Raw genomic sequence first — 25,601 nt, forward strand, 5'->3', positions numbered from 1 at the left:
AAGGGGTCTAGACGGACAGCTTTGGACGGATGATCACATATGATTTTTTCAAAGATTTTCATTATGACAGATGTAAGAGCTACCGGTCTATAATCATTTAAACCAGTGATGCTGGGCTTCTTGGGCACAGGAATAATAACAGCTGACTTAAAACATGTGGGGACTCTGCATTCCCTCTGAGACCAGTTAAAAATGTCTGAGTGCTGGGGTCAGTTCAACAGCACAACGTTTGATGGTAGTGGAGGATACGAGGTCAGGGCCTTCAGCTTTCCTGCAATTCAGCTTTTTTCCATCTCTCCTCCCCCCCTCTCTCTCTGGTGTTGGGGGGGTGGAGTGTGTGTGGTCGATGGCTGGTTGAAGCAGCCTCACCTGGCCTGAGTCAGGCTGATTGGACTCTTGGGCTGAGACAGGCTCACACCTGTGGAGAATCAGTAATCAAAGCACACAGGGTAAACCAGCCGTCCCACACACACACACACACACACACACACACCCCACAGTTGTTAACCGTTTATCTTCGTTCAAACCATTTAACAAATCTACACACTTGAATCTTCCATAATATCTAAACGGAATTTCGATATCATTTAAACTTTCTTCAGAGTCACAGTTTTAGTTTCATACCGCTTCGTTTTCAGCTGTTTTTATTGAAGATGTCTTCCCATTCTGATACACCTACTTCATATGACATGAGAAGACACACACACACACAAACACGCATGCACACTTGCACATATAGTCATTAATTCCCGCTTTGCACCTCCATGCCTCGCAATACAAAATACAGTTCATATTGGATTCTGAGCATTTGACAATGTAGTGTCATTAATTTATTTCATATATATTTGTGTACCAAGCATGATTTACAAGGAAAGGACATATATTTTAATTTCTTCTGTATTCATCTGTATTCATATTCACATAAACTCATACTACAACATTTTAATGCAAACCAGTGTCGGGGAGCCTCTGTCCATCCTGGCCGTACCACCTGGTCAGGAGGGAGGGAGGAACGGACAGAGGGTCCCCCCACACCTCTTGGTATGACAGCTGCCCAAGGCCGCAAACCAAGCCTACGTCTGACTGCAGGACGACGGGCATCAAGCTACACTGCTGCCATGGTCTCTCCTGACTCCGGTGAACCTCACCACCACCACCACCACCAGCTACCAGATAGTTGCCTTGTTTTGTATTTCTCATTTGCTTGAGAGGAACATATTTAATCTAGCATTACTGTTTGGTGCCCCTTCACTGCTTAGACACAGGTTCTTTATAACCAGCTCTGCATTACGAGGTGCCGAGGTGCATGTGGGTCACCTGCTTGTCGCTATACAGATACGCCAACACAAGACACTTGTTCACCAGAGTCAGGAAGAAATGATCCCCTGCTGTTTGGTGTGCTGTCCCAGGTACCACCCTCCCCATCGGACTGATCAGACACACCTGCAGCCCCTCAGCAATCACGTGGATTGCTATAAAGCTGCAGGGATGAAAGCAGACGTGGCCAGTAAGAAAAGTAAAAGGCACGGGGGACGCTAACAGCCCAGTGGGGACCAGTGCTCACCGGCGGCCGGGAAAAGGGGATGCAATGCGGATAGAGGACAAACAGTCACTCCTTGCTATCATGGAAGATGTGGTGTGGGATGTTTTATTTAATGCAATGGAACGCAAGGAGCCTAATCGCAAATGGCCAAGAGTTTAAAAGATTTGTGGATGTTTTTAATGGAGAGTATAAACCAGCTTTACTGTGTGTTCAGGAAACTTGGCTCAAACCTTGTTTGGACTTTGTCGTGCCAGGGTATGAAAGTATTAGACAGGACCGAAGTGGGAAAGCAGGAGGAGGGTGTGCAACGTTTGTAAGGTTTGATGTGAAGTACCCGAGGGGGCAAATTAAGTCTTCTCTAGAGTGTGTGGTGGTAAAGGTGCAGGGAAATAATAAGTGGGTAAATATAGTTAACTTTTATAATCCCTGCTTGCCAGTCGACATAATCGATTTGGAGGAGATTATGGAACAGATGGGGGCACCGATTATTTGGCTAGGTGACTTTAATGCACATAACCCTTTGTGGGGAAGCAGAATGAAAGATACAAATGGGAGCACAGTGGAGGATTTTATGGACAAACATGGGTTAGTATGTATGAATGATGGCAGGCCAACTAGGTTTGAAATTAAGACAGGGGTAGGTTCATGCATAGATTTAGCACTAGCATCCAGTGAATACGCAAGAGTAGGAGAATGGGACAATATGGACAGGTGCTCAATGGGTAGTGATCACTTTCCAATACTTTTGAAGTTTGGGAAAACTTTGCTAACTGTTGATCAGACTAGACCAACTTATTTTAACTATGGAAAGGCAGACTGGGAGAAGTTCTCTAGTAAATGTGATAGTGGCCTTGATAGTGTGAATGGAGAGGGATCGATAGATGAGAGGAACAATAGTTTATGTGCAATGATATTAAGTAGTGCATATGAGTGCATCCCTTTAAAGAAAACCCCTAAAACTAGAGTAAGTGTGCCATGGTGGAATAGGGCTTGTGATAAAGCAGTTAGGGATAGAAACTGTGCATATAGACTATTGAGAAAGTGCCCAACAGAGAATAATGCAATGGAGTACAAAAGGCTGAGGGCTAAGGCGAGAAGAGTAATTAAGGTTACAAAAAAAGAGTGTTGGAGAGGTTATTGTGGAGAATTGGGCGTGGATACATCAGTTGGAGACATATGGGCAGCAGTTCATCGTATGTCAGGAGTGGTAAGGAAAAGGAGAATGCCAGTATTGGAGGAAAAGGGAGTTATAGCAAAGAGTGATATAGAGAAAGCAGAAATGTGTGAGAGTAAGTTTAAGGATGTACATAGGGGAGCAAACATTGGGGAGGAAGGTATTAGAAAGAGGAATGAGACGCTAAGACAACATATTTTTTAAACTCGGGGTGAATGACGATAATACTGATTGTGTTAATTTGTACTTTTCAATTGAAGAGCTGCGCAGAGCCATAAATAAAGGGGGGAAAACAGCACCAGGGAAGGACGGCATGAGCTATGAGATATTTAAAAGAATAGGTGATCTGGTGGTGGAAGAAATGTTAGCACTTATGAACACTGTTTGGAAGGAAGGAAGGCTTCCATTAGCCTGGAAACAGGCAGTGGTGGTCCCAATGTTAAAGCCAGGGAAGGAAGCAGAGCATCCATTGCACTAACAGCAGTGATGTGTAAAATAATGGAAAGAATGGTGAAGAAAGGTTAGTATACAAACTGGAGAAGGAGGGGCGGTTCACGCTACCTAAGGCAGGCACAGTCACGATTACACTGCTTCACTCAAGTCACTAAAAGAATGACAAATGGTTACATGATAACGGTTGCCATGTGAAAAATGTGCTTTTACGATATATGCCTCGTTATTAAAGAACAGCAGTACTAAACTGTGATAAAATGGGAACCCACACTTTGTTGATCAACTTAAATGGGATGATAGGTAGGTAGGACAAGTAAGGACAGATTACAATGGAGAGAAAAAGTCAAATAATAAAATACTTTTCTTTGACCAGCTCAACAAGAGTATTTGTTTTTTTCTTCAACCAACAGTAACATCTTAGTTGGGCAGTCATTGTTAAATTTTGAGTAAATGGAACATAGAAAATGAGTGACCAGGGTGTTAAGGTTGATGTGCTGGTGAGTGAGCTAGTCGCTGTCCGGTGGTGTGGCCAGGCGTCCAGTCATGATCACAGCAACTAAACCAAAGACGCAGTATGTGAGCAGTGAACTGTAGCGACTCAAATTATGTCCATTTTTAGCTGAGGTGCACCTGTGTCTCTTAAGTGGCAGAAACTCGGTGGAAATATAGGGCTGAGGTTTTCAAAGGAGTCTCTGGAGGTTCCAGTGAAAGCAGTACGTGTGCATTTCTCCATAATAGCTCAATGGCGTCATCTTGTGTCCAACCAACGCCATTGCAATAAAGACTGATTCCATGAACTCCACTATCTTCAGCTTTTATTAAATAAATAGCTGGCTTGACTTGATTCATAATAATAATAATAATAATAAGAAAGTCGTTCCTTTCATAAGGACGCAAGCTGCTTTAACTGTAGGTGACAAAGAACAAAACAACGTGAAAGATTATATTTTGAAACAATCAAAACAATAAATAAACGAATGATTATGAAAAGATCATGTTCCAAAGTGCAGGCCCAGTAAGTGGGTCTTCAGGCAGCTTGTGAAAACGCAGATGGATCCAGCGTTGAGGATCTCCTGGGGGGCGAGTTCCACAGAGTGGGGGCAGCCACCCTAAAGGCTCTGTCCATAGCTGAAGTCCCTAACCCGGGGTGGGGGGGTAAAGCAGTCCGTGGTCTGAGGGACGGAGATTCTGGGAGGGGGAGTAGGGTCTGAGGAGCTGTGAGAGGAGCGGGGGCTAGAGGGACTGGGGGGTGAGGAGGAGGAGGAGGAGGAGGAGGAGGAGGAGGAGGAGGAGGAGGTGGAGCTACAGGACCTGACTGGGAGCGGGGAGAGGTGGATGAGGGGGGGGGATTGGTACACTGGAGCCGATCCAGGGCTCTGTGGGGACCCCCCAGTGGGACTCCAAGACCCCCGTCCAGAGGGGAGGTGATGAAGGCGTGGATGAGGGTCTCTACCACGGGGGCAGTGAGGGACGGCCCCAGTCTGGACATGTTTCTGAGGGGGTCCAATGCCTATCTGTTGATGGACTCCATGTGGGGAACCAGTGATAGGGATGAGTCTGGGACCCCCCCAGGTTGGGGACTGGAGAGAAGGGGCAGACGGAGCAGCCGTCCATGGAAGGACCAGATCCCCGACCTTCTGAGGCCTGGGGGGCCTCAACTAGGGGGGGGGGGTTGCAGTTGAGGTTGTAGTTATATTCAATAGGTTGAAGTTTTAGTTGGATGTAAAACAATGTAGTTCATGTAGTACTTGCATGTTAAATCTTGTTGTTGAGGTAGAAGTTATATATTATATGCAGTAGTTGAGGTAGTTCTATATAGTAGTTGAGGTAATTTGTATGTTATATATTGCAGTTGAGGTAGTAGTTGTATGTAACGCGTGGTAGTTGAGGTAGTAGTAGTATGTAATATATTGTAGTTGATGTGGTACTTGTATGTAATACGTGCTAGTTGAGGTAGTACTTGTATGTTTAATAATGCTGAGGGATCTAATGCTGGCTCTTGGTTGAGGCCCCTGGTTAGAGCCTGCTCAGCGCTCTGTGTCAGAGTCTCTTCCCCCTCAGCAGCAGCAGCAGGTTCCTGCTGTAACAGCTCAGTGTCTACGCAGTGTGACTGAGGGAGGTTTTTGCACGGCTCTCAATCACTGTGTGAACATCCGAACGCTGCCAGGATAGTGGAAACTCTGACAGTGATAAACTGCTGCATCTTCACGCTGGGCGCCGGTGATGGTCAGAGAGAAGTCAGTGCTGCTTCCACTGCCACTAAACCGAGCTGGTGTTGGTGACACAAGGGTATTTATTTGTCTTATGATGAGCTTCGGGGCTTCGCCGGGTTTCTGTTGGTACCAGGATAGATAATTGGCGTACACCGCTGGGTTTGTTTTACAGGTCAGAGTGACTGTGGATCCTGGAGTAAAGGACACTACTGGTGTCTGAGTCACTGTCACCTGACTGCTGGTTCCTGTTGGAAACAAACAAACCAAACATTGAGTTATCCAATAGAAAACACATCAAACAGAGAAGGGTGGTCCACATCTTGACTGAGTGGAATGAACCAACCTGTTAAGGATCCACAGACCACTGTCCAGAAAAGGAGGGTGAGGTGATTCATGGTTGCCACGGTTTCTGGGGTGTTGAGTGACAGCTCAGAGTCCTGCAGTGTTGAACTCAGAGGACTTTAAACCCTCTCAGAACCCCAGTTTCAGCTGAGCATGCAAAGCTTCCTCTATATGGAAATGACCTGTTTCCACTCATCAGACTGGGGGTGAGAGTGACTGCAGACGTTCTGGGAGGACCGTTGAATCTCTTGTACATTCACACTATTGGAATACGAATTCAGATTTACTCTAAACTATTGGAATTTATAATGCATAACATTTTATCTGATTGAAGCCGATCTTGGTTTGTACGAAATCCTTTAACTTTCCATTTCTTTGAAGGAAATGGTCGTTACATTATTACCTGAACCAAGAATAATTGATAAAAACATATTGTTCTGTTTATAATAAATGCATGAATATAACATTGGCTTGAAGGTTTTTCCTTGAGTCAAATTAATAGACTTGTTTGTAAAACAATAAACTGTTTGTAAGTGAGCCTTTAAAAATGTTATGAAAATAAATGAATGATAAATATATTTCATTAAATTAATATACATTCATACAATTAATGTATATTAATTATAATATTTCCAATGAATCAAATATCGACTTATTCATCCATTTTAGTGAAAAGTCAGTGTTTGTGTGTCAGTAAGATGAGTCTTTAATGTGCGGGAGGTTTTTGTACAGCCTCTTAATGAGTTTGTATCACTGTGGTGGACTTTTGGTGGAGGCACCAAACTCATCGTTGACTGTAAGTACAAGGACACTTTTCTTTGCCTGGCATATTTAACTTTCTCTAAATATAATTAAGCGTGATAATCTTATCTTTTGGAACTTTCTATATTTTTAATTTCTTGTCGTTTTTTTAAAGATAAGCTGAGGACAAAGTGTAAATATATTGTGGTACAGAGTTCTGTCTTTTAAATTACACTGCATACGTTACATACGTTCTACAATATAATGTATTTCATGAAAGACCTCATTATTGCTGTGGCATTATTCATTTATTGAATTGGCAAATCAGTCACATTGAAGTTTGAAGAAATTCACATTTGTCGATTAATGTTAACCCAATAAATTGCTAAATTTTGAAGTTCAATCATTTTGAATATAAACATGTTACCGTTTTAATGAAGAGATTTTAAACACAATGGTTTCCTTCCTCTTTAATGTCACCAACTGCTGGTGAACAGGAAGCTGTCCCTTCCCTATGAGGCTGATGTTAACTGAGCCTGTTGTCCACTCCTCTCTCTCTCTCTTCCAGTGGGAGTGGTGCAGCCCACGCTGAGCGTCCTCCCTCCCTCCAGAGTGGAGCTGGAGCAGGGCAGTGCTACACTAGTGTGTGTGGCCAGTGGGGGCTTCCCCTCAGACTGGAAGCTTGGCTGGAAGGTGGGGGGCAGCAGCAGGTCTGGGGGGGTGTCTGATAGCCTGGGGGTCCTGGGGAAAGATGGCCACTACAGCTGGAGCAGCACCTTGACCCTCCCTGCAGACCAGTGGAGGAAGGCGGGCTCAGTGAGCTGCGAGGCCAGTAAGAATGGCCAGACGCAGCCTGTCACTCAAACCCTGAATCCTGGAGAGTGTTCAGAGTAGAGAGGCTCCAGCATGGAGGTACTGGAGGATACAGATCTCCTCTGACACGTCTGCTTTATGTCTCTCTGTCTCAGGTGGCACCGCAGCTTCTGTTGATTTACATTGATATAACACGTATTTGATTCATTAACATGATGCTCTTTAGATTTTACCCCTTGCTTGTGTTGGTCACATGTTGAACATTTAATAAAGATTTAAAGAAGAAATTCTTCATTGTCATCATTAAATATCATTTATCTTCTGTATTTGAAATTGAATGCTGCTTCTAATGAGCATATAAAACCTCTGCTATCTTCATTAAACAAATTTCACAACCATTATGAATGAAGGCTTAAAGCTATGGTGTGTATCTCTGAATGAGCAAAGTGTTGGTTGTGTGGATTTCCTTGTAAAGTGTGTTCAGTGTATCCAGTGGACCAGTGTCAGTCATAGAGCCCCTGCTGCTGAAATGACCCGTGTGTGTCAGACTGACTTTCTGTCGATTCATATGATAATAGTTCAGAGAGATGTCCAGGTTTCTGAAGATACCAACTTAGAAACTTGTAAAGGTACGTCTCAAAAGACATTAAGTTTCTTGTTTGGATGTTGTGAAGTGTGTTCAGTGTATCCAGTGGACCAGTGTCAGTCATAGAGCCACTGCTGCTGTAATGACCCATGTGTGTCAGACTGACTTTCTGTCACTTCATAGAATAGTAGTTCAGAGAGATGTCCAGGTTTCTGCAGATACAATCTCAGAAACATAGAAAATTACGTCCCAAAATAAATTCAGTATCCCTCACCAAGACGTGGGAACCCTAGCATGTTGAGTGGGGGAAACAGTAACACATTCATAATGTCTGTCTATGAGTCAAAAACCAAACCGACAATGCTAAAAGATGTGTTTCTTTAAACGTATTCTGTGAGCAGTGAGCTGTAGCTATTCAAATGATGTCCAGTTTTAGCAGATGTGCACCTGTGTCTCTTGAGTGACTGAAAGTCAGAGTAAATGTAGGGCTGAGACTTTCAGAAGAGTCTCTGGAGGATCCAGTGAAAGCAGTATGTGTGCATGTCGCCATACCTGCTCAATGGCGCGCTCTATTGTCATACCAACGTCATTACAATAAAGACGGATTCCATGAACTCCAATCTGTTCACCTCTTTAGCAATAATTTAAATATTCCTGAGTAGTTTGGTTTTGTGTCATCTGGATTGACCCAAGGTTCATAGATTAATCAGATCAATCCATTTTAAATCTCCTTATTTCATGTGCTCTCTGACTGGACAGCCAAAAGACACCGGGAGGTGTGGGGACAATGGGGTTTGGATCGTATTTATAAGCGTTCTACTCATGGTTTGGTAACTCTGTTAAGAGTCCGGTTTACTGTTGGGTATGCTAACCCTGGTCAGAGTCTGGTTTATTATTTATGTATTCGTTAGGCTTTGGCTCTGGACTCTGGATCATCCATCCCCCCCCCCTCTCCTCTCTATCTGGTGTTGGGGGGGTGGAGTGTGTGTGGTCGATGGCTGGTTGAGGCAGCCTCTCCTGGCCTGAGTCAGGCTGATTGGACTCTGGGGCTTGGAAAGGCTGCACACCTGTGGAGGATCAGTGATCAATAAACACAGGATAAACCAGACCTACACACACACACACACACACACACACACACACACACACACACACACACACACACACACACACACACACACACACACACACACACACACACTCTGGGCAGAGCTCTGTCACGTCTGCGTTCACCTCCTGCTCAGCTTTTATCGTCGTGACAACTCTCAAATGAAGGGCTTTACAACATCTAGCTGTGTGTTGGTGTCGGAGGAGACCAGCAAAGCAGTAGTTGTAAATAATATGTTGTAGTTGAGGTAGTAGTTGTATGTAATATGTGGTAGTTGAGGTAGTAGTTTTATCTAATATGTTTTAGTTAAGGTAGTAGTTGTATGTAGGCTACTATGTTGTAGTCAGGGTAGTAGTTGTACGTAATATGTGTGGTAGTTGAGGAATTCGTTTTTTCCAATATCTTGTAGTTGAGGTAGTTGTATGTAATACGTGGTAGTTGAGGTAGTAGTTGTATGTAATATCTTTTAGTTTAGTACTTGTATATTTACTAATGCTGAGGAATCTAATGCTGGCTCTTGGTTGAGGCCCCTGGTTAGAGCCAGCTCTGTGCTCAGCGCTCTGTGTCAGAGTCTCTTCCCCCTCAGCAGCTGCAGCAGGTTCCTGCTGTAACAGCTCAGTGTCTACGCAGTGTGACTGAGGGAGGTTTTTGTACGGCTCTCAATCACTGTGTGAACACATTGACACTGTTAGGATAGTGGAAACTCTGACAGTGATAAACTGCTGCATCTTCACGCTGGGCGCCGTTGATGGTCAGAGAGAAGTCAGTGCTGCTTCCACTGCCACTAAACCGAGCTGGTGTTGATGATTCACGTGTACTTATATAGCGTATGATGAGCTCGGGGGCTTCTCCAGGTTTCTGTTGGTACCAATATATACCCTGTTGTACATCACTCCATCTGTAAACCGCTGGGTTTGTTTTACAGGTCAGAGTGACTGTGGTTCCTGGATTAAAGGACACCACTGGTGTCTGAGTCACAGTCACCTGACTGCTGGTTCCTGTAGAAAACAAACAAACCAAACATTGAGTTATCCAATAGAAAACACAAGCAAACAGAGAAGGGTGGTCCACATTTAGACTGAGTGGAATGAACCAACCTGTTAAGGATCCACAGACCACTGTCCAGAAAAGGAGGGTGAGGTGATTCATGGTTGCCACGGTTTCTGGGGTGTTGAGTGACAGCTCTGAGTCCTGCAGTGTTGAACTCAGAGGACTTTAAACCCTCTCAGAACCCCAGTTTCAGCTGAGCATGCAAAGCTTCCTCTATATGGAAATGACCTGTTTCCACTCATCAGACTGGGGGTGAGAGTGACTGCAGACGTTCTGGGGGACCGCTGTATCTCTTCTATATTCACACTTTTGGAATACAAATTCAGATTTACTGGAAACTATTGGAATTTATAATGTATAACATTTTATCTGGTTGAGGTCGATCTTGGTTTGTATGAAATTCATTAATTTTCAAAATTGTGTGTAAAAAAGTTACTCAGCGGAACCTAAAATGTTATAATAAATAAAAACATATTATTCTTTGGAATCAAATGCATGTTTATTACCTCATTCTTTCATTTTGAAAGCTCTCACAAGTTCAATTTGTGGACTGGTTTGGCTCGTTTATTTGTTCAGTTTGATTGTGAGACACAAAAGATTGTTTTAAAATGTTATATATTTTTTTAATTCTACTAATTCGATCTAAAGTAGAAAAATCAATAGCTGTAGAGAGTAAAACATTGAATAATTAAAATATTTCTGTGAAAAGCAAGTGTTTGTGTCAGTGAGATGAGTCTTTAATGTGCGGGAGGTTTTTGTACAGCCTCTTAATGCGTTTGTATCACTGTGGTGGACTTTTGGTGGAGGCACCAAACTCATCGTTGACTGTAAGTACAAGGACACTTTTTGTGTGTCTGGCATTGTACTAACTATTGTCTATCTTTCCTGTAAAGATATATATAGATTTAATTTTTAACTAACTTTAATTGTAACTTTTTTCTTAAGAAAGGTTAATGACAGTGTAAACATTTTCTCTGGAGTTCAGTCATTAAATGTTATTGTTGATAGTGTTTTTCAAATGCTTTCTTTATTGTGAGAATTCATAATTCATTGAGAATATAATTGAGTTACTTTGAACTTCATTAATTTGACTAAACAGTTTCGTTCAGTTTCTGTTTCGAAATCTAAAAATGCAGTCATCATTTATTTAATATAATATGTAATCTGTATTGTATTGATGTGCTTAAAATATCCAGTTAATAGAATTTTCTTGCTAAATCCGAATTGAAATATTATAAAAAGGAAGTGAAAGAAAGAATTATTAAGAAAAGCAACCTGACAGTTCAAATGTGTCATGAATGAGGTTGTACATTTCCATGTTACAAGAAACAATATTTCTTGATGATTGCTAATGTTCCCTTCCCTCTGTGCTCCTATGAGGCTGATGTTAACTGAGCCTGTTGTCCACTCCTCTCTCTCTCTTCCAGTGGGAGTGGTGCAGCCCACGCTGAGCGTCCTCCCTCCCTCCAGAGTGGAGCTGGAGCAGGGCAGTGCTACACTAGTGTGTGTGGCCAATGGGGGCTTCCCCTCAGACTGGAAGCTTGGCTGGAAGGTGGGGGGCAGCAGCAGGTCTGGGGGGGTGTCTGATAGCCTGGGGGTCCTGGGGAAAGATGGCCACTACAGCTGGAGCAGCACCTTGACCCTCCCTGCAGACCAGTGGAGGAAGGCGGGCTCAGTGAGCTGCGAGGCCAGTAAGAATGGCCAGACGCAGCCTGTCACTCAAACCCTGAATCCTGGAGAGTGTTCAGAGTAGAGAGGCTCCAGCATGGAGGTACTGGACGATACAGATCTCCTCTCACATGTCTGCTTTATGTCCCTCTGTCTCAGGTGGCACCGCAGCTTTTGTTGATTTCCATTGATATAACACGTGTTTGATTCATTAACATGTTGCTCTCTGGATTTTACCCCTTGCTTGTGTTGGTCACATGTTGAACATTTAATAAAGATTTAAAAAATAAATTCTTCATTATCATCATTAATTATTATTTATCTTCTGTATTTTAAATTGAATGCTGCTTCTAATGAGCATATAAAACCTCTGCTATCTTCATTAAACAAATTTCAACACCATTATGAATGAAGGCTTAAAGCTATGGTGTGTATCTCTGAATGAGCAAAGTGTTGGTTGTGTGGATTTCCTTGTAAAGTTTGTTCAGTGTATTCAGTGGACCAGTGTCAGTCATAGAGCCACTGCTGCTGAAACGACCCACGTGTCAGACTGACTTTCTGTCGATTCATAAAATAGTTCAGAGAGATGTCCAGGTTTCTGCAGATACCAACTTAGAAACTTGTAAAGGTACGTCTCAAAAGACATTCAGTTTCTCCCACCAAGATATAAGAACCCTAGCATGCTGAGTGGTGGAAACAGTAACATATTTGTAATGTCTGGATATGAGTCAAAGAACAAACCGACGTCAAAAAGATGTGTTTCATGAAACATATTCTGTGAGCAGTGAACTGTAGGTATTCAAATGATATCCATTTTTAGCTGATGTGCACCTGTGTCTGTTGAGCGACAGAAAGTCAGTGGAATTGTAGGGCGGAGGTTTTCAAAGGAGTCTCAGGAGATTCCAGTGAAAGCAGTATGTGCGCATTTCGCCATACTAGCTCAATGTCGCTCTCTAGTGTCCGACCAACGCCATTACAATAAAGGCTGATTCCATGAACTCCCCTATCTTCAGGTATTATTTAATAAATAGCTGGCTTCAATCGATTCATAATATTAATAATAAGAAAGTCATTCCTTTCATCAGGACGCAAGATGCTTTATATGTGGGTGACAAAGAACAAAATAATGTCAAATATTATATTTTGAAACAATCAAAACAATAAATAAACAAATAAATAAGAAAAGATCATGTTCCAAAGTCCAGGCCCAGTAAGTGGGTCTTCAGTCAGCTTGTGAAAACGCAGATGGATCCAGCGTTGAGGATCTCCCGGGGAGCGAGTTCCACAGAGTGGGGGCAGACACCCTAAAGGCTCTGTCCATAGCTGAAGTCCCTAACCCGGGGTGGGGGGGGGGGGGGGGGGGGGTAAAGCAGTCCGTGGTCTGAGGAACGGAGATTCTGGGAGGGGGAGTAGGGTCTGAGGAGCTGTGAGAGGAGCGGGGGCTAGAGGGACTGGGGGGTGAGGAGGAGGAGGAGGAGGAGGAGGAGGAGGAGGAGGAGGAGGAGGAGGAGGAGGAGGAGGAGGAGGAGGAGGTGGTGCTACAGGACCTTGGGGGGGGGGGGGATTGGTACACTGGAGCCGATCCAGGGCTCTGTGGGGACCCCCCAGTGTGACTCCATGACCCCCGTCCATAGGGGAGGTGATGAAGGCGTTGATGAGGGTCTCTACCACGGGGGCAGTGAGGGACGGCCCCAGTCTGGACATGTTTCTGAGGGGGTCCAATGCCTATCTGTTGAAGGACTCCATGTGGGGAACCAGTGATAGGGATGAGTCTGGGACCCCCCCAGGGTGGGGACTGGAGAGAAGGGGCAGACGGAGCAGCCGTCCATGGAAGGACCAGATCCCCGACCTTCTGGGGCCTTGGGGGCCTCAACTAGGGGGGGGAGGGTTGCAGTTGAGGTTGTAGTTATATTCAATATGTTTAAGTTTTAGTTGGATGCAAAACAATGTAGTTCATGTAGTACTTGTATGTAAAATCTTGTTGTTGAGGTAGAAGTTATATATTATATGCAGTAGTTGAGGTAGTAGTTCTATATAGTAGTTGAGGTAATTTGTATGTTATATATTGCAGTTGAGGTAGTAGTTGTATGCAGGGCCGGCCCTGACCAATTTGGCGCCCTAGGCAAGATTTTTGCTGGTGCCCCCTACCCCGTTGGATCGCACAGTATATTCGACTACCAATGTTCATAAACTCAGAGAAGCTACAAAGCTTTGGTCTTTGAGACTCTTTGATTTTAGATAGAAAATTAAACACACGAAACGTATTACAAACCAAGTAACAAGCAATGAATCACTCATACAATAAGTATGCACAAAATACTGCAAATAAATGCATGATGTTTACTAAAGGCATTCATAAGCAAAATAATAGAGTTCAGATTCAAATTATTGTAAATACAATTAAATCTAGTATGGTTTATCTAATTTGGTTCTAACCAGAGATTAAACAAGCACTCAACTGAAGTGTAAAAAAAATACAAAATTAGGGCTGTGCAGAGGTAGACGGGACAGCAGCACCTGATGCTGTGTCACTGGGGGTGGTAGTGAAATATTTTAAAAGTGCATCTGACGGGAGAAGAGAAGTATATGTGACGACTGCATGTTACATTTTAATAAAAAAACAGATGCTTGGTGTGCTATACATGAGACTAATATAGACTAATGAAAATGTGATGAGATTCATTAAACTTTATTGTAAATGCAATTCAGTCTAACCACAGTGCAAAAAACAGTAAAGTGCAGTGAAATGAATGTATATATAGCCTATGAATGATATGTGAAAGCTAAGGTGTGAAATATTAACATTAATACACTTTAACTGCACACTCTTGACCCCGCCCCCCTCACAGAGGGCAGGTTCAGAGCAACGAGCCAGGCAGGCACCCAGAAAAAAGGCTTCTCCATTATTTAATAGCCTTTGCTATGACTTTATGTTGCTGTGGGCTTAAATAATATTTCGAAATAATAGTAGTAATGGCACTGAAAAAAAAAATGTAGTATTATATATATATAATTTTTATTTTTATTGCTTTTTTCTTTTTTCTCCCCCCGTTTTCGGCGCCCCCCGCGGATGACGGCGCCCCAAGCATTTGCCTATACTGGGGGCCGGCTCTGGTTGTATGTTATATATTGTAGTTGAGGTAGTAGTTGTATGTAACGCGTGGTAGTTGAGGTAGTAGTAGTAGTATGTAATATATTGTAGTTGATGTGGTACTTGTATGTAATACGTGGTAGTTGAGGTAGTACTTGTATGTTTAATAATGCTGAGGAATCTAATGCTGGCTCTTGGTTGAGGTCCCTGGTTAGAGCCAGCTCTGTGCTCAGCGCTCTGTGTCAGAGTCTCTTCCCCCTCAGCAGCTGCAGCAGGTTCCTGCTGTAACAGCTCAGTGTCTACGCAGTGTGACTGAGGGAGGTTTTTGTACGGCTCTCAATCACTGTGTGAACACATAGGGATTAATGTAACTCTGACAGTGATAAACTGCTGCATCTTCACGCTGGGCGGCGTTGATGGTCAGAGAGAAGTCAGTGCTGCTTCCACTGCCACTAAACCGAGCTGGTGTTGGTGATACAAGTTGGTTTACTAATTTCATGATGAGCGTGGGTTCTTCTCCGGGTTTCTGTTGGTACCAGTGTAGATACTGACCATTACTATTGCTGAACACCTCTGTGTTGGTTTTACAGGTCAGAGTGACTCTGAATCCTGGAGTAAAGGACACTACTGGTGTCTGAGTCACAGTCACCTGACTGCTGGTTCCTGTAGGAAACAAACAAACCAAACATTGAGTTATCCAATAGAAAACACAAGCAAACAGAGAAGGGTGGTCCACATTTAGACTGAGTGGAATGAACCAACCTGTTAAGGATCCACAGACCACTGTCCAGAAAAGGAGGGTGAGGTGATTCATGGTTGCCACGGTTTCTGGGGTGTTGAGTGACAGCTCAGAGTCCTGCAGTGTTGAACTCAGAGGACTTTAAACCCTCTCAGAACCCCAGTTTCAGCTGAGCATGCAAAGCTTCCTCTATATGGAAATGACCTGTTTCCACTCATCAGACTGGGGGTGAGAGTGACTGCAGACATTCTGGGAGGACCGCTGTATCTCTTCTACATTCACACCATTGGAATAAAATTTGATTTGGTGTAAACAATTGGAATTGGAATCTATAACATTTTTTCTTGTTAATTCGATCTTGGTTTGTATGAAATTCATTAATTTTCAAAATTGTGTACAAAAAAGTTACTCATTACAGCGGAACCTAAAATGTTATCATAAATAAAAACATATAATTTTTTGGAATTAAATGCATGTTTATTACATCCATTCTTTCATTTTGAAAGCTCTCACAAGTTCAATTTGTGGACTGGTTTGGCTCGTTTATTTGTTCTGTTTGATTGTGAGACTCCAAAGATTGTTTTAAAATGTTATCTATTTTTTTTATTCTACTAATTCGTTTGTATCACTGTGGTGGACTTTTGGTGGAGGCACCCAGCTCATCGTTGATTGTAAGTACCAGGACACTTTTCTTTGCTTGGAATATTTAACTTTCTTTCCATTTATTTAAGCTTGAAAATCTTTATATTTTTCACTTTGCTATGGTTTTAATTTCTTGTAGTTTTTTCGGAAAAAAAGCTGAGGACAAAGTGTGAATATATTGTGGTACAGAGATCTGTCTTTTAAATTACACTGAATATGTTGCATGTGTTCTGCAATATAATGCATTTCATGAGAGACTTAATTATTGCTGTGGCATTATTTAATTTTCACATTTAAGTTAGAAGAAATTTAAACTTGTGCAAAGTCGATAAATGTTAACCCAATAAATTGCTGAATTTTGAAGTTAAATAGGAACATGTAATTACTGGTTTAATGAAGAACTTTTAAGAAATATGGTTCCCTTCCTCTTTAATATCACCAACTGCTGGTGAACAGGAAGCTGTCCCTTCCCTCTGTGCTCCTATGAGGCTGATGTTAACTGAGCCTGTTGTCCACTCCTCTCCCTCTCTTCCAGTGGGAGTGGTGCAGCCCACGCTGAGTGTCCTCCCTCCCTCCAGAGTGGAGCTGGAGCAGGGCAGTGCTACACTAGTGTGTGTGGCCAGTGGGGGCTTCCCCTCAGATTGGAAGCTTGGCTGGAAGGTGGGGGGCAGCAGCAGGTCTGGGGGGGTGTCAGATAGCCTGGGGGTCCTGGGGAAAGATGGCCACTACAGCTGGAGCAGCACCTTGTCCCTCCCTGCAGACCAGTGGAGGAAGGCGGGCTCAGTGAGCTGTGAGGCCAGTAAGAATGGCCAGACGCAGCCTGTCACTCAAACCCTGAATCCTGGAGAGTGTTCAGAGTAGAGAGGCTCCAGCATGGAAGAACTGGAGGACACAGATCTCCTCTGACACGTCTGCTTTATTTCTCTTTTTCTGAGGTGACACTGCAGATTTTGATAAATTACATTAACATAACATGTCTTCTAATCATTAACATGATGCTCTCTGGATTTGACCCCTTGCTTGTGTTGGTCACATGTTGAACATTTAATAAAGATGTTAAAATTAAATCCTTTCTTGTCATCATTTGCTATCATTTATCTTTCGTATTTCCAAATTAATGTGGATTCTAATGAGCATATAAAACCTCTGCCATCTTTATCCAACATATTTCCCTACCATTTTGAAAGAAGGGTTAAGGCTATGGTGTGTATCTCTGAAGGAGCAAAGTATTGTTTGTGGGGATTTCCTTGGAAGGTGTGTTCACTGTATCCAGTGGACCAGTGTCAGTCATAGAGCCACTGCTGCTGAAATGACCCATGTGTCTCAGACTGACTTTATGTCACTTCATATAATAGTAGTTCAGAGAGATGCTCCAGATTTCTGCAGATACAAACTCAGAAACTTGTAAAATTACGTCTCAAAAGACATTCAGTATCTCTCAACAGGAAATAAGAACCCTAGCATGCTGAGTGGTGGAAACAGTTACATATTAATAATGTCTGTCTACGAGTTAAAGACCAAACCGACAACGCTAAAAAATGTGTTTCTTTAAACGTATTCTGTGAGCAGTGAGCTGTAGCTATTCAAATGATGTCCAGTTTTAGCTGATGTGCATCTGTGTCTCTTGAGTCACAGAAAGTCAGGGTAAATATAGGGCTGAGGTTTTCAGAACAGTCTCTTGAGACTCCAGTGAAAGAAGTATCTGTGCATGTCTCCATACCAGCTCAGTTGCGCCCTCTAGTGTGTAACCAACACCATTGCAATAAAGACTGATTCCATGACCTCCACTCTGTTCACCTCTTTAACAATAATTAAAATATTCCCGAGTAGCATGCTTTTGTTTCATCGGGATTGACCCTTAGTTCATAGATAAATCACGTCAATCCAACATTAAATCTCCTTATTTCATGTGTGCCCTCTGACTGGACAGCACAAAGACACTGGGGAGCTATGGGGACAATGGCGTTTGGATCGTATTTATTATTGTTCTACGTACGGTTTGGTGACCCTGGTCAGAGTCCAGTTTATTATTTAGTACATGTTTTTTCGTGTCTGGTGGGGGGGTGGACTTCGGCTGGGGATCCCCCCCCCCCCCCCCCTACCTGGTGTTGGGGGGCCGGAGTGTGTGTGGTCGATGGCTGGTTGAAGCAGCCTCACTGGGACAGGCTGCACACCTGTGGTGAATCAGTAATCAAGGCACAGGATAAACCAGTCGTACACACACACACACACACACACACACACACACACACACACACACACACACACACACACACACACACACACACACACACACACACACACACAGGACAGAGCTCTGTCACGTCTGTGTTCACCTCCTTGCGTTGTTTGTAATTTGTTGTTGTTGAGGCAGTAGGTTTATCCAATATGTTGCAGTTGCGGTAGTAGTTGTATGTAATACGTGGTGGTTGAGATAGTACTTGTATATTACAGGTGGTAGTTGAGGTAGTAGTTGTATGTAATATGTTGTAGTTGAGGTAGTAGTGGTATATTAAACGTGGTAGTTGTACTTGTATGTTTAATAATGCTGAGGAATCTAATGCTGGCTGTTGGTTGAGGCCCCTGGTTAGAGCCAGCTCTGTGCTCAGCGCTCTGTGTCAGAGTCTCTTCCCCCTCAGCAGCTGCAGCAGGTTCCTGCTGTAACAGCTCAGTGTCTACGCAGTGTGACTGAGGGAGGTTTTTGTACGGCTCTCAATCACTGTGTGAACGCATAGACACTGTTAGGATAGTGGAAACTCTGACAGTGATAAACTGCTGCATCTTCACGCTGGGCGCCGTTGATGGTCAGAGAGAAGGCAGTGCTGCTTCCACTGCCACTAAACCGAGTCGGTGTTGGTGATACAAGTTGGTTTATATATTTTATGATGAGCTTGGGGGCTTCTCCGGGTTTCTGTCGATACCAGTGTAGTTCATTACCATTGTAAACCGCTGAGTTTATTTTACAGGTCAGAGTGACTGTGGATCCTGGAGTAACGGACACTACTGGTGTCTGAGTCACAGTCACCTGACTGCTGGTTCCTGTAGAAAACAAACAAACCAAACATTGAGTTATCCAATAGAAAACACATCAAACAGAGAAGGGTGGTCCACATTTAGACTGAGTGGAATGAACCAACCTGTTAAGGATCCACAGACCACTGTCCAGAAAAGGAGGGTGCGGTGATTCATGGTTGCCACGGTTTCTGGGGTGTTGAGTGACGGCTCAGAGTCCGGCAGTGTTGAACTCAGAGGACTTTAAACCCTCTCAGAACCCCAGTTTCAGCTGAGCATGCAAAGCTTCCTCTATATGGAAATGACCTGTTTCCACTCATCAGTCTGGGGGTGAGAGTGACTGCAGACATTCTGGGAGGACCGCTGTATCTCTTCTACATTCACACTTTTGGAATACGTATTCAGATTTACTCTAAACTATTGGAATTTATAATGCATAACATTTTATCTGATTGAAGCCGATCTTGGGTTGTATGAAATCCTTTGACTTTCCATTTCTTTGAAGGAAATGGTTGTTACATTATTACCTGAACCCAGAATAATAGATAAAAACATATTGTTCTGTTTATAATAAATGCATGAATATAACATTGGCTTGAAGGTTTTTCCTTGAGTCAAATTAATAGACTTGTTTTAAAACAATAAACCGTTTGTAAGTGAGCCTTTAAAAATGTTATGAAAATAAATGAATGATAAATATATTTCATTAAATTAATATACATTCATACAATGAATGTATATTAATTATAATATTTCCAATGAATCAAATATCGACTAATTCATCCAGTTTAGTGAAAAGCCAGTGTTTGTGTGTCAGTAAGATGAGTCTTTAATGTGCGGGAGGTTTTTGTACAGCCTCTTAATGAGTTTGTATCACTGTGGTGGACTTTTGGTGGAGGCACCAAACTCATCGTTGACTGTAAGTACAAGGACACTTTTCTTTGCCTGGCATATTTAACTTTCTCTAAATATAATTAAGCGTGATCATTTTATCTTTTGGAACTTTCTATATTTTTTCCATTTCCATTTACATGTTAACTGAGCCTGTTGTCCACTCCTCTCTCTCTCTTCCAGTGGGAGTGGTGCAGCCCACGCTGAGCGTCCTCCCTCCCTCCAGAGTGGAGCTGGAGCAGGGCAGTGCTACACTAGTGTGTGTGGCCAGTGGGGGCTTCCCCTCAGACTGGAAGCTTGGCTGGAAGGTGGGGGGCAGCAGCAGGTCTGGGGGGGTGTCCGAAAGCCTGGGGGTCCTGGGGAAAGATGGCCACTACAGCTGGAGCAGCACCTTGACCCTCCCTGCAGACCAGTGGAGGAAGGCGGGCTCAGTGAGCTGTGAGGCCAGTAAGAATGGCCAGACGCAGCCTGTCACTCAAACCCTGAATCCTGACCAGTGTTCAGAGTAGAGAGGCTCCAGCATGGAGGTACTGGAGGATACAGATCTCCTCTGACACGTCTGCTCAATGACTCTGTCTCAGGTGGCCCTGAAGCTTTTGATAATTGACATTAATATAACATGTCTTCTAATCAATAACATGATGCTCTCTGGATTTTACCCCTTGCTTGTGTTGGTCACATGTTGACCATTTAATAAATATGTAAAGAATAAATCCTTTCTTGTCATCATTTGCTATCATTAATCTTTCGTATTTCCAAATTAATGTGGATTCCAATGAACATATAAAACCTCTGCCATCTTCATCAAACAAATTTCCCCACGGGGGGAGGCTATGATGTATATCTCTGAATGAGTAAAGTGTTGGTTGTGTGCATTTCCTTGTAAAGTGTGTTCACTGTATTCAGTGGAGCAGTGTCAGTCATAGAGCCACTGCTGCTGAAATGACCCACGTGTCTGACTATCTTTCTGTCACTTCAGATAATAGTAGTTCAGAGAGATGTCCAGGTTTCTGCAGATACAATCTCAGAAAGATAGAAAATGACGCCTCAAAATAAATTCAGTATCCCTCACCAAGACATAGGAACCCTAGCAGGCTGAGTGGGGAAAACAGTAACAGATTCTTAATGTCTGTCTTTGAGTCAAAGACCAAACCGACAAACGCTAAAATATGTGTTTCTTTAAACGTATTCTGTGAGCAGTGAGCTGTGGCTATTCAAATGATGTCCAGTTTAGTTCAGCAGATGTGCACCTGTGTCTCTTTAGAGACGGAAAGTCAGAGTAAATGTAGGGCTGAGACTTTCAGAAGAGTCTCTGGAGATTCCACTGAAAGCGGTGTGTGTGCATGTCTCCATACCTGCCCAATGGCGCCATCTAGTGTCCAACCAACGCCATTGTAATAAAGACTGATTCAGATTCAGATTCAATACTTTATTGCCCTACAACTCTGTACGAGATGCTCGGGATTTATTTTAGTGAGCTCATGACAGTACATAACAAAGACCCACACAAAATACCACATAACCATGATAACACATAGGCAGATAAAAGAAAATGGGACATCCCCTCACATAAGACATATAGCTCTCTTACACCTGGCTGACAGGCCAGGGTAATTGCTGTATGTTTGATTAAAGTGGCAGGTGCTTATAGGTGCAAGTGATGTGCAAATTGGCATGGATCAAGTCATGTGCAAATCTGCATAAGGTCCAATAAATAAGTACATAGTTAAGTAAACTCCCAGTATATAAAAACAGAGTAGTAATCTGTGCGTATTATACTATACAGGGCCACTGGGTGAGTCTGCATTCCTGATGTACTGGTGTAGGGATGGAGAGTTGTTAAGAGATGTAATGGTTCTGCAGTATGTGCTGTTGAGGAAGAGGGAGGTTTCAGTGTGGACGGCCCTCAACCTCCTACCTGATGGGAGGGGATGGAAGAGGGAGTTAGCAGGTTGGGCAGTACCTCTGCTGGACAGTAGAGTTGCCGTACCAGACTGTGACTGAGAACGTAAGGACGCTCTCAGAGGTGGCTCGGTAGAACTGCTGCATCCCCTTACAGGCCACCCCAAACTTGTTTCGTTGGCGGAGGGAAAAGAGCCTCTGGTGGGCTTTTTTAATAATAGCAGTTATGTTATCTTCCCATTTCAGAGAGGAGGAGATTATTGTGGCCAGAAATTTGAAGCTGTTTACCCGTTCCACCACCGCCGCATTGATGGACAGAGGCGGGGTCTACTTCCTCTTCCTTCGGAAGTCCACCACCAGCTCCTTCGTTTTTGCAGTATTTAGCTCTAGGTTGTGGTGGGAACAGCATTCAGTCAGGGAAAGGACCTCATTTCTGTAGGCACTGTCGTCATCCCCTGAAATCAGCCCTATCAAGGTTGTATCATCAGCAGATGTAATCATTTTCACTGAGTCACTGTGTGATATGCACTCATTAGTGCACAGAGAATATAACAGAGGTGATGATACACACTCCTGGGGGGCACCAGTGCTAGTGTGTTTGGCCTGTGACAACTTGTTATTGATTTTGACAACTTGTGTTCTTTGCTGTACAGGAAATCTAAAATCCAGTGACATAAGGAGTTCTGGACACCCATGTTTTGGAGTTTATAGAAAAGTTTGAGGGGTAAAATCGTGTTAAAAGCAGAGCTGTAGTCTATAAAAAGTACCGTTGCGTGGTTGCCTGGGGACTCAAGAGGTTGTAGAATAGAGTGGATACCAAGTGACACGGCATTCCTCAACAGACCTATTTGTCCGATATGCAAACTGAAAGGGGTCTAGACGGACAGCTTTGGACGGATGATCACATATGATTTTTTCAAAGATTTTCATTATGACAGATGTAAGAGCTACCGGTCTATAATCATTTAAACCAGTGATGCTGGGCTTCTTGGGCACAGGAATAATAACAGCTGACTTAAAACATGTGGGGACTCTGCATTCCCTCTGAGACCAGTTAAAAATGTCTGAGTGCTGGGGTCAGTTCAACAGCACAACGTTTGATGGTAGTGGAGGATACGAGGTCAGGGCCTTCAGCTTTCCTGCAATTCAGCTTTTTTCCATCCCCCCCCCCCCCCCCCCCCCCCCTCTCTCTCTGGTGTTGGGGGGGTGGAGTGTGTGTGGTCGATGGCTGGTTGAAGCAGCCTCACCTGGCCTGAGTCAGGCTGATTGGACTCTTGGGCAGGGACAGGCTCACACCTGTGGAGAATCAGTAATCAAAGCACACAGGGTAAACCAGCCGTCCCACACACACACACACACACACACACACCCCACAGTTGTTAACCGTTTATCTTCGTTCAAACCATTTAACAAATCTACACACTTGAATCTTCCATAATATCTAAACGGAATTTCGATATCATTTAAACTTTCTTCAGAGTCACAGTTTTAGTTTCATACCGCTTCGTTTTCAGCTGTTTTTATTGAAGATGTCTTCCCATTCTGATACACCTACTTCTTATGACATGAGAAGACACACACACACACAAACACGCATGCACACTTGCACATATAGTCATTAATTCCTGCTTTGCACCTCCATGCCACGCAATACAAAATACAGTTCATATTGGATTCTGAGCATTTGACAATGTAGTGTCATTTGTTTATTTCATATATATTTGTGTAGGCCTACCAAGCATGATTTACAAGGAAAGGACATATATTTTAATTTATTCTGTATTCATCTGTATTCATATTAACATAAACTCATACAACAACATTTTAATGCAAACCAGTGTCGGGGAGCCTCCGTCCATCCTGACCGTACTCCTCACTTCAATAACAAGATTCATTCCTGCACAAAGCTCCCTGCTGCTAAGCTACTGGCCAAGCCAAGTCTATCCAGAGGGGTAACTCACGAGCCACGTCTGCAGCTGCTTCACCAGCCGTATGGACACATGAACTGATAAAAGTGTATGCTGAGGTGGCTTCATCAAGAACACTTGGCTCTCATATCACTAAATCCTACTGGAGGGATAAAGGCAGATGCTGTATACTGTGAGGACAGTTGCTTGGTTAAGCAGAAGACTCCACTCATTGGTACACATGTAGACAAATCTAGGAAAATAAGAGTTATTCTATTTCCTCAATGCACATGGCAGCCTTTGCATCTATTTGGCAACCTGTAATAGGTGAGTATGGAAGGCTGGTTAGACAATGACGGGTAAGATCCCACCTTAAACATTGGGACAACCTAAGGCAGGCACAGTCACGATTACACTGCTTCACTCAAGTCACTTAAAGAATGACAAATGGTTACATGATAACGGTTGCCATGTGAAAAATATGTGCTTTTACGATATATGCCTTGTTATTAAAGAACAGCAGTACTAAACTGTGATAAAATGGGAACCCACACTTTGTTGATCAACTTAAATGGGATGATAGGTAGGTAGGACAAGTAAGGAGAGATTACAATGGGGAGAAAATGTCAAAAGAAGATACAATAAAATACTTTTCTTTGACCAGCTCAACAAGAGTATTTGTTTTTTTCTTTAACCAACAGTAGGAATATCTTAGTTGGGCAGTCATTGTTAGATTTTGAGTAAATGGAACATAGAAAATGAGTGACCAGGGTGTTAAGGTTGATGTGCTGGTGAGTGAGCTAGTCGCCGTCCGGTGGTGTGGCCAGGCGTCCAGTCATGATCACAGCAACTAAACCAAAGACGCAGTATGTGAGCAGTGAACTGTAGCGACTCAAATTATGTCAATTTTTAGCTGAGGTGCACCTGTGTCTCTTGAGTGGCAGAAAGTCAGTGGAAATATAGGGCTGAGGTTTTCAAAGGAGTCTCTGGAGGTTCCAGTGAAAGCAGTATGTGTGCATTTCTCCATAATAGCTCAATGGCGTCATCTTGTGTCCAACCAACGCCATTGCAATAAAGACTGATTCCATGAACTCTACTATCTTCAGCTTTTATTAAATAAATAGCTGGCTTGACATGATTCATAACAATAATAAGAAGAAAGTCGTTCCTTTCATTAGGACGCAAGCTGCTTTAACTGTAGGTGACAAAGAACAAAACAACGTGAAAGATTATATTTTGAAACAATCAAAACAATAAATAAACGAATAACTAAGAAAAGATCATGTTCCAAAGTCCAGGCCCAGTAAGTGGGTCTTCAGGCAGCTTGTGAAAACACAAGGGGGGTTTGTAGTTGAGGTTGTAGTTCTATTCAATATGTTGAAGTTCTGGTTGGATGCAAAGCAATGTAGTTCATGTTGTACTTGTATGTAAAATCTTGTAGTTGAGGTAGTAGTTGTATGTAATATATTGTAGTTGATGTTGTGCTTGTATGTAATACGTGGTAGTTGAGGTAGTACTTGTATGTTTAATAATGCTCAGGGATCTAATGCTGGCACTTGGTTGAGGCCCCTGGTTAGAGCCAGCTCTGTGCTCAGCGCTCTGTGTCAGAGTCTCTTCCCCCTCAGCAGCTGCAGCAGGTTCCTGCTGTAACAGCTCAGTGTCTACGCAGTGTGACTGAGGGAGGTTTTTGTACGGCTCTCAATCACTGTGTGAACACACCGCCACT

The 25,601-nt window shown here is 43.2% G+C and overlaps 4 gene segments (V, D, J or C); all 4 read left to right on the forward strand.

Moving 5' to 3' along the window:
• The first annotated feature begins 4,721 nt into the window (after window positions 1-4,721).
• LOC132458203 (immunoglobulin kappa constant-like) lies at window positions 4,722-7,678 on the forward strand. The segment is given in 3 exon segments: window positions 4,722-4,742; window positions 6,458-6,521; window positions 7,035-7,678. Coding segments are annotated over 3 exon segments (411 nt in total).
• Window positions 7,679-10,819: 3,141 nt separating this feature from the next.
• LOC132457431 (immunoglobulin kappa constant-like) lies at window positions 10,820-12,110 on the forward strand (the record flags this gene model as incomplete). The annotated part of the segment is given in 2 exon segments: window positions 10,820-10,850; window positions 11,451-12,110. Coding segments are annotated over 2 exon segments (357 nt in total), but the record flags the coding sequence as incomplete, so codon positions are not given.
• A 4,051-nt stretch (window positions 12,111-16,161) lies between these two features.
• On the forward strand, window positions 16,162-17,164 carry LOC132458204 (immunoglobulin kappa constant-like; the record flags this gene model as incomplete). The annotated part of the segment is given in 2 exon segments: window positions 16,162-16,192; window positions 16,699-17,164. Coding segments are annotated over 2 exon segments (357 nt in total), but the record flags the coding sequence as incomplete, so codon positions are not given.
• Window positions 17,165-19,290: 2,126 nt separating this feature from the next.
• On the forward strand, window positions 19,291-20,779 carry LOC132458205 (immunoglobulin kappa constant-like). The segment is given in 3 exon segments: window positions 19,291-19,338; window positions 20,031-20,094; window positions 20,250-20,779. Coding segments are annotated over 3 exon segments (438 nt in total).
• The last annotated feature ends 4,822 nt before the right edge of the window (window positions 20,780-25,601 follow it).

Source organism: Gadus macrocephalus, chromosome 5, assembly GCF_031168955.1.
Source record: "Gadus macrocephalus chromosome 5, ASM3116895v1".
Lineage (NCBI taxonomy): Eukaryota > Metazoa > Chordata > Actinopteri > Gadiformes > Gadidae > Gadus > Gadus macrocephalus.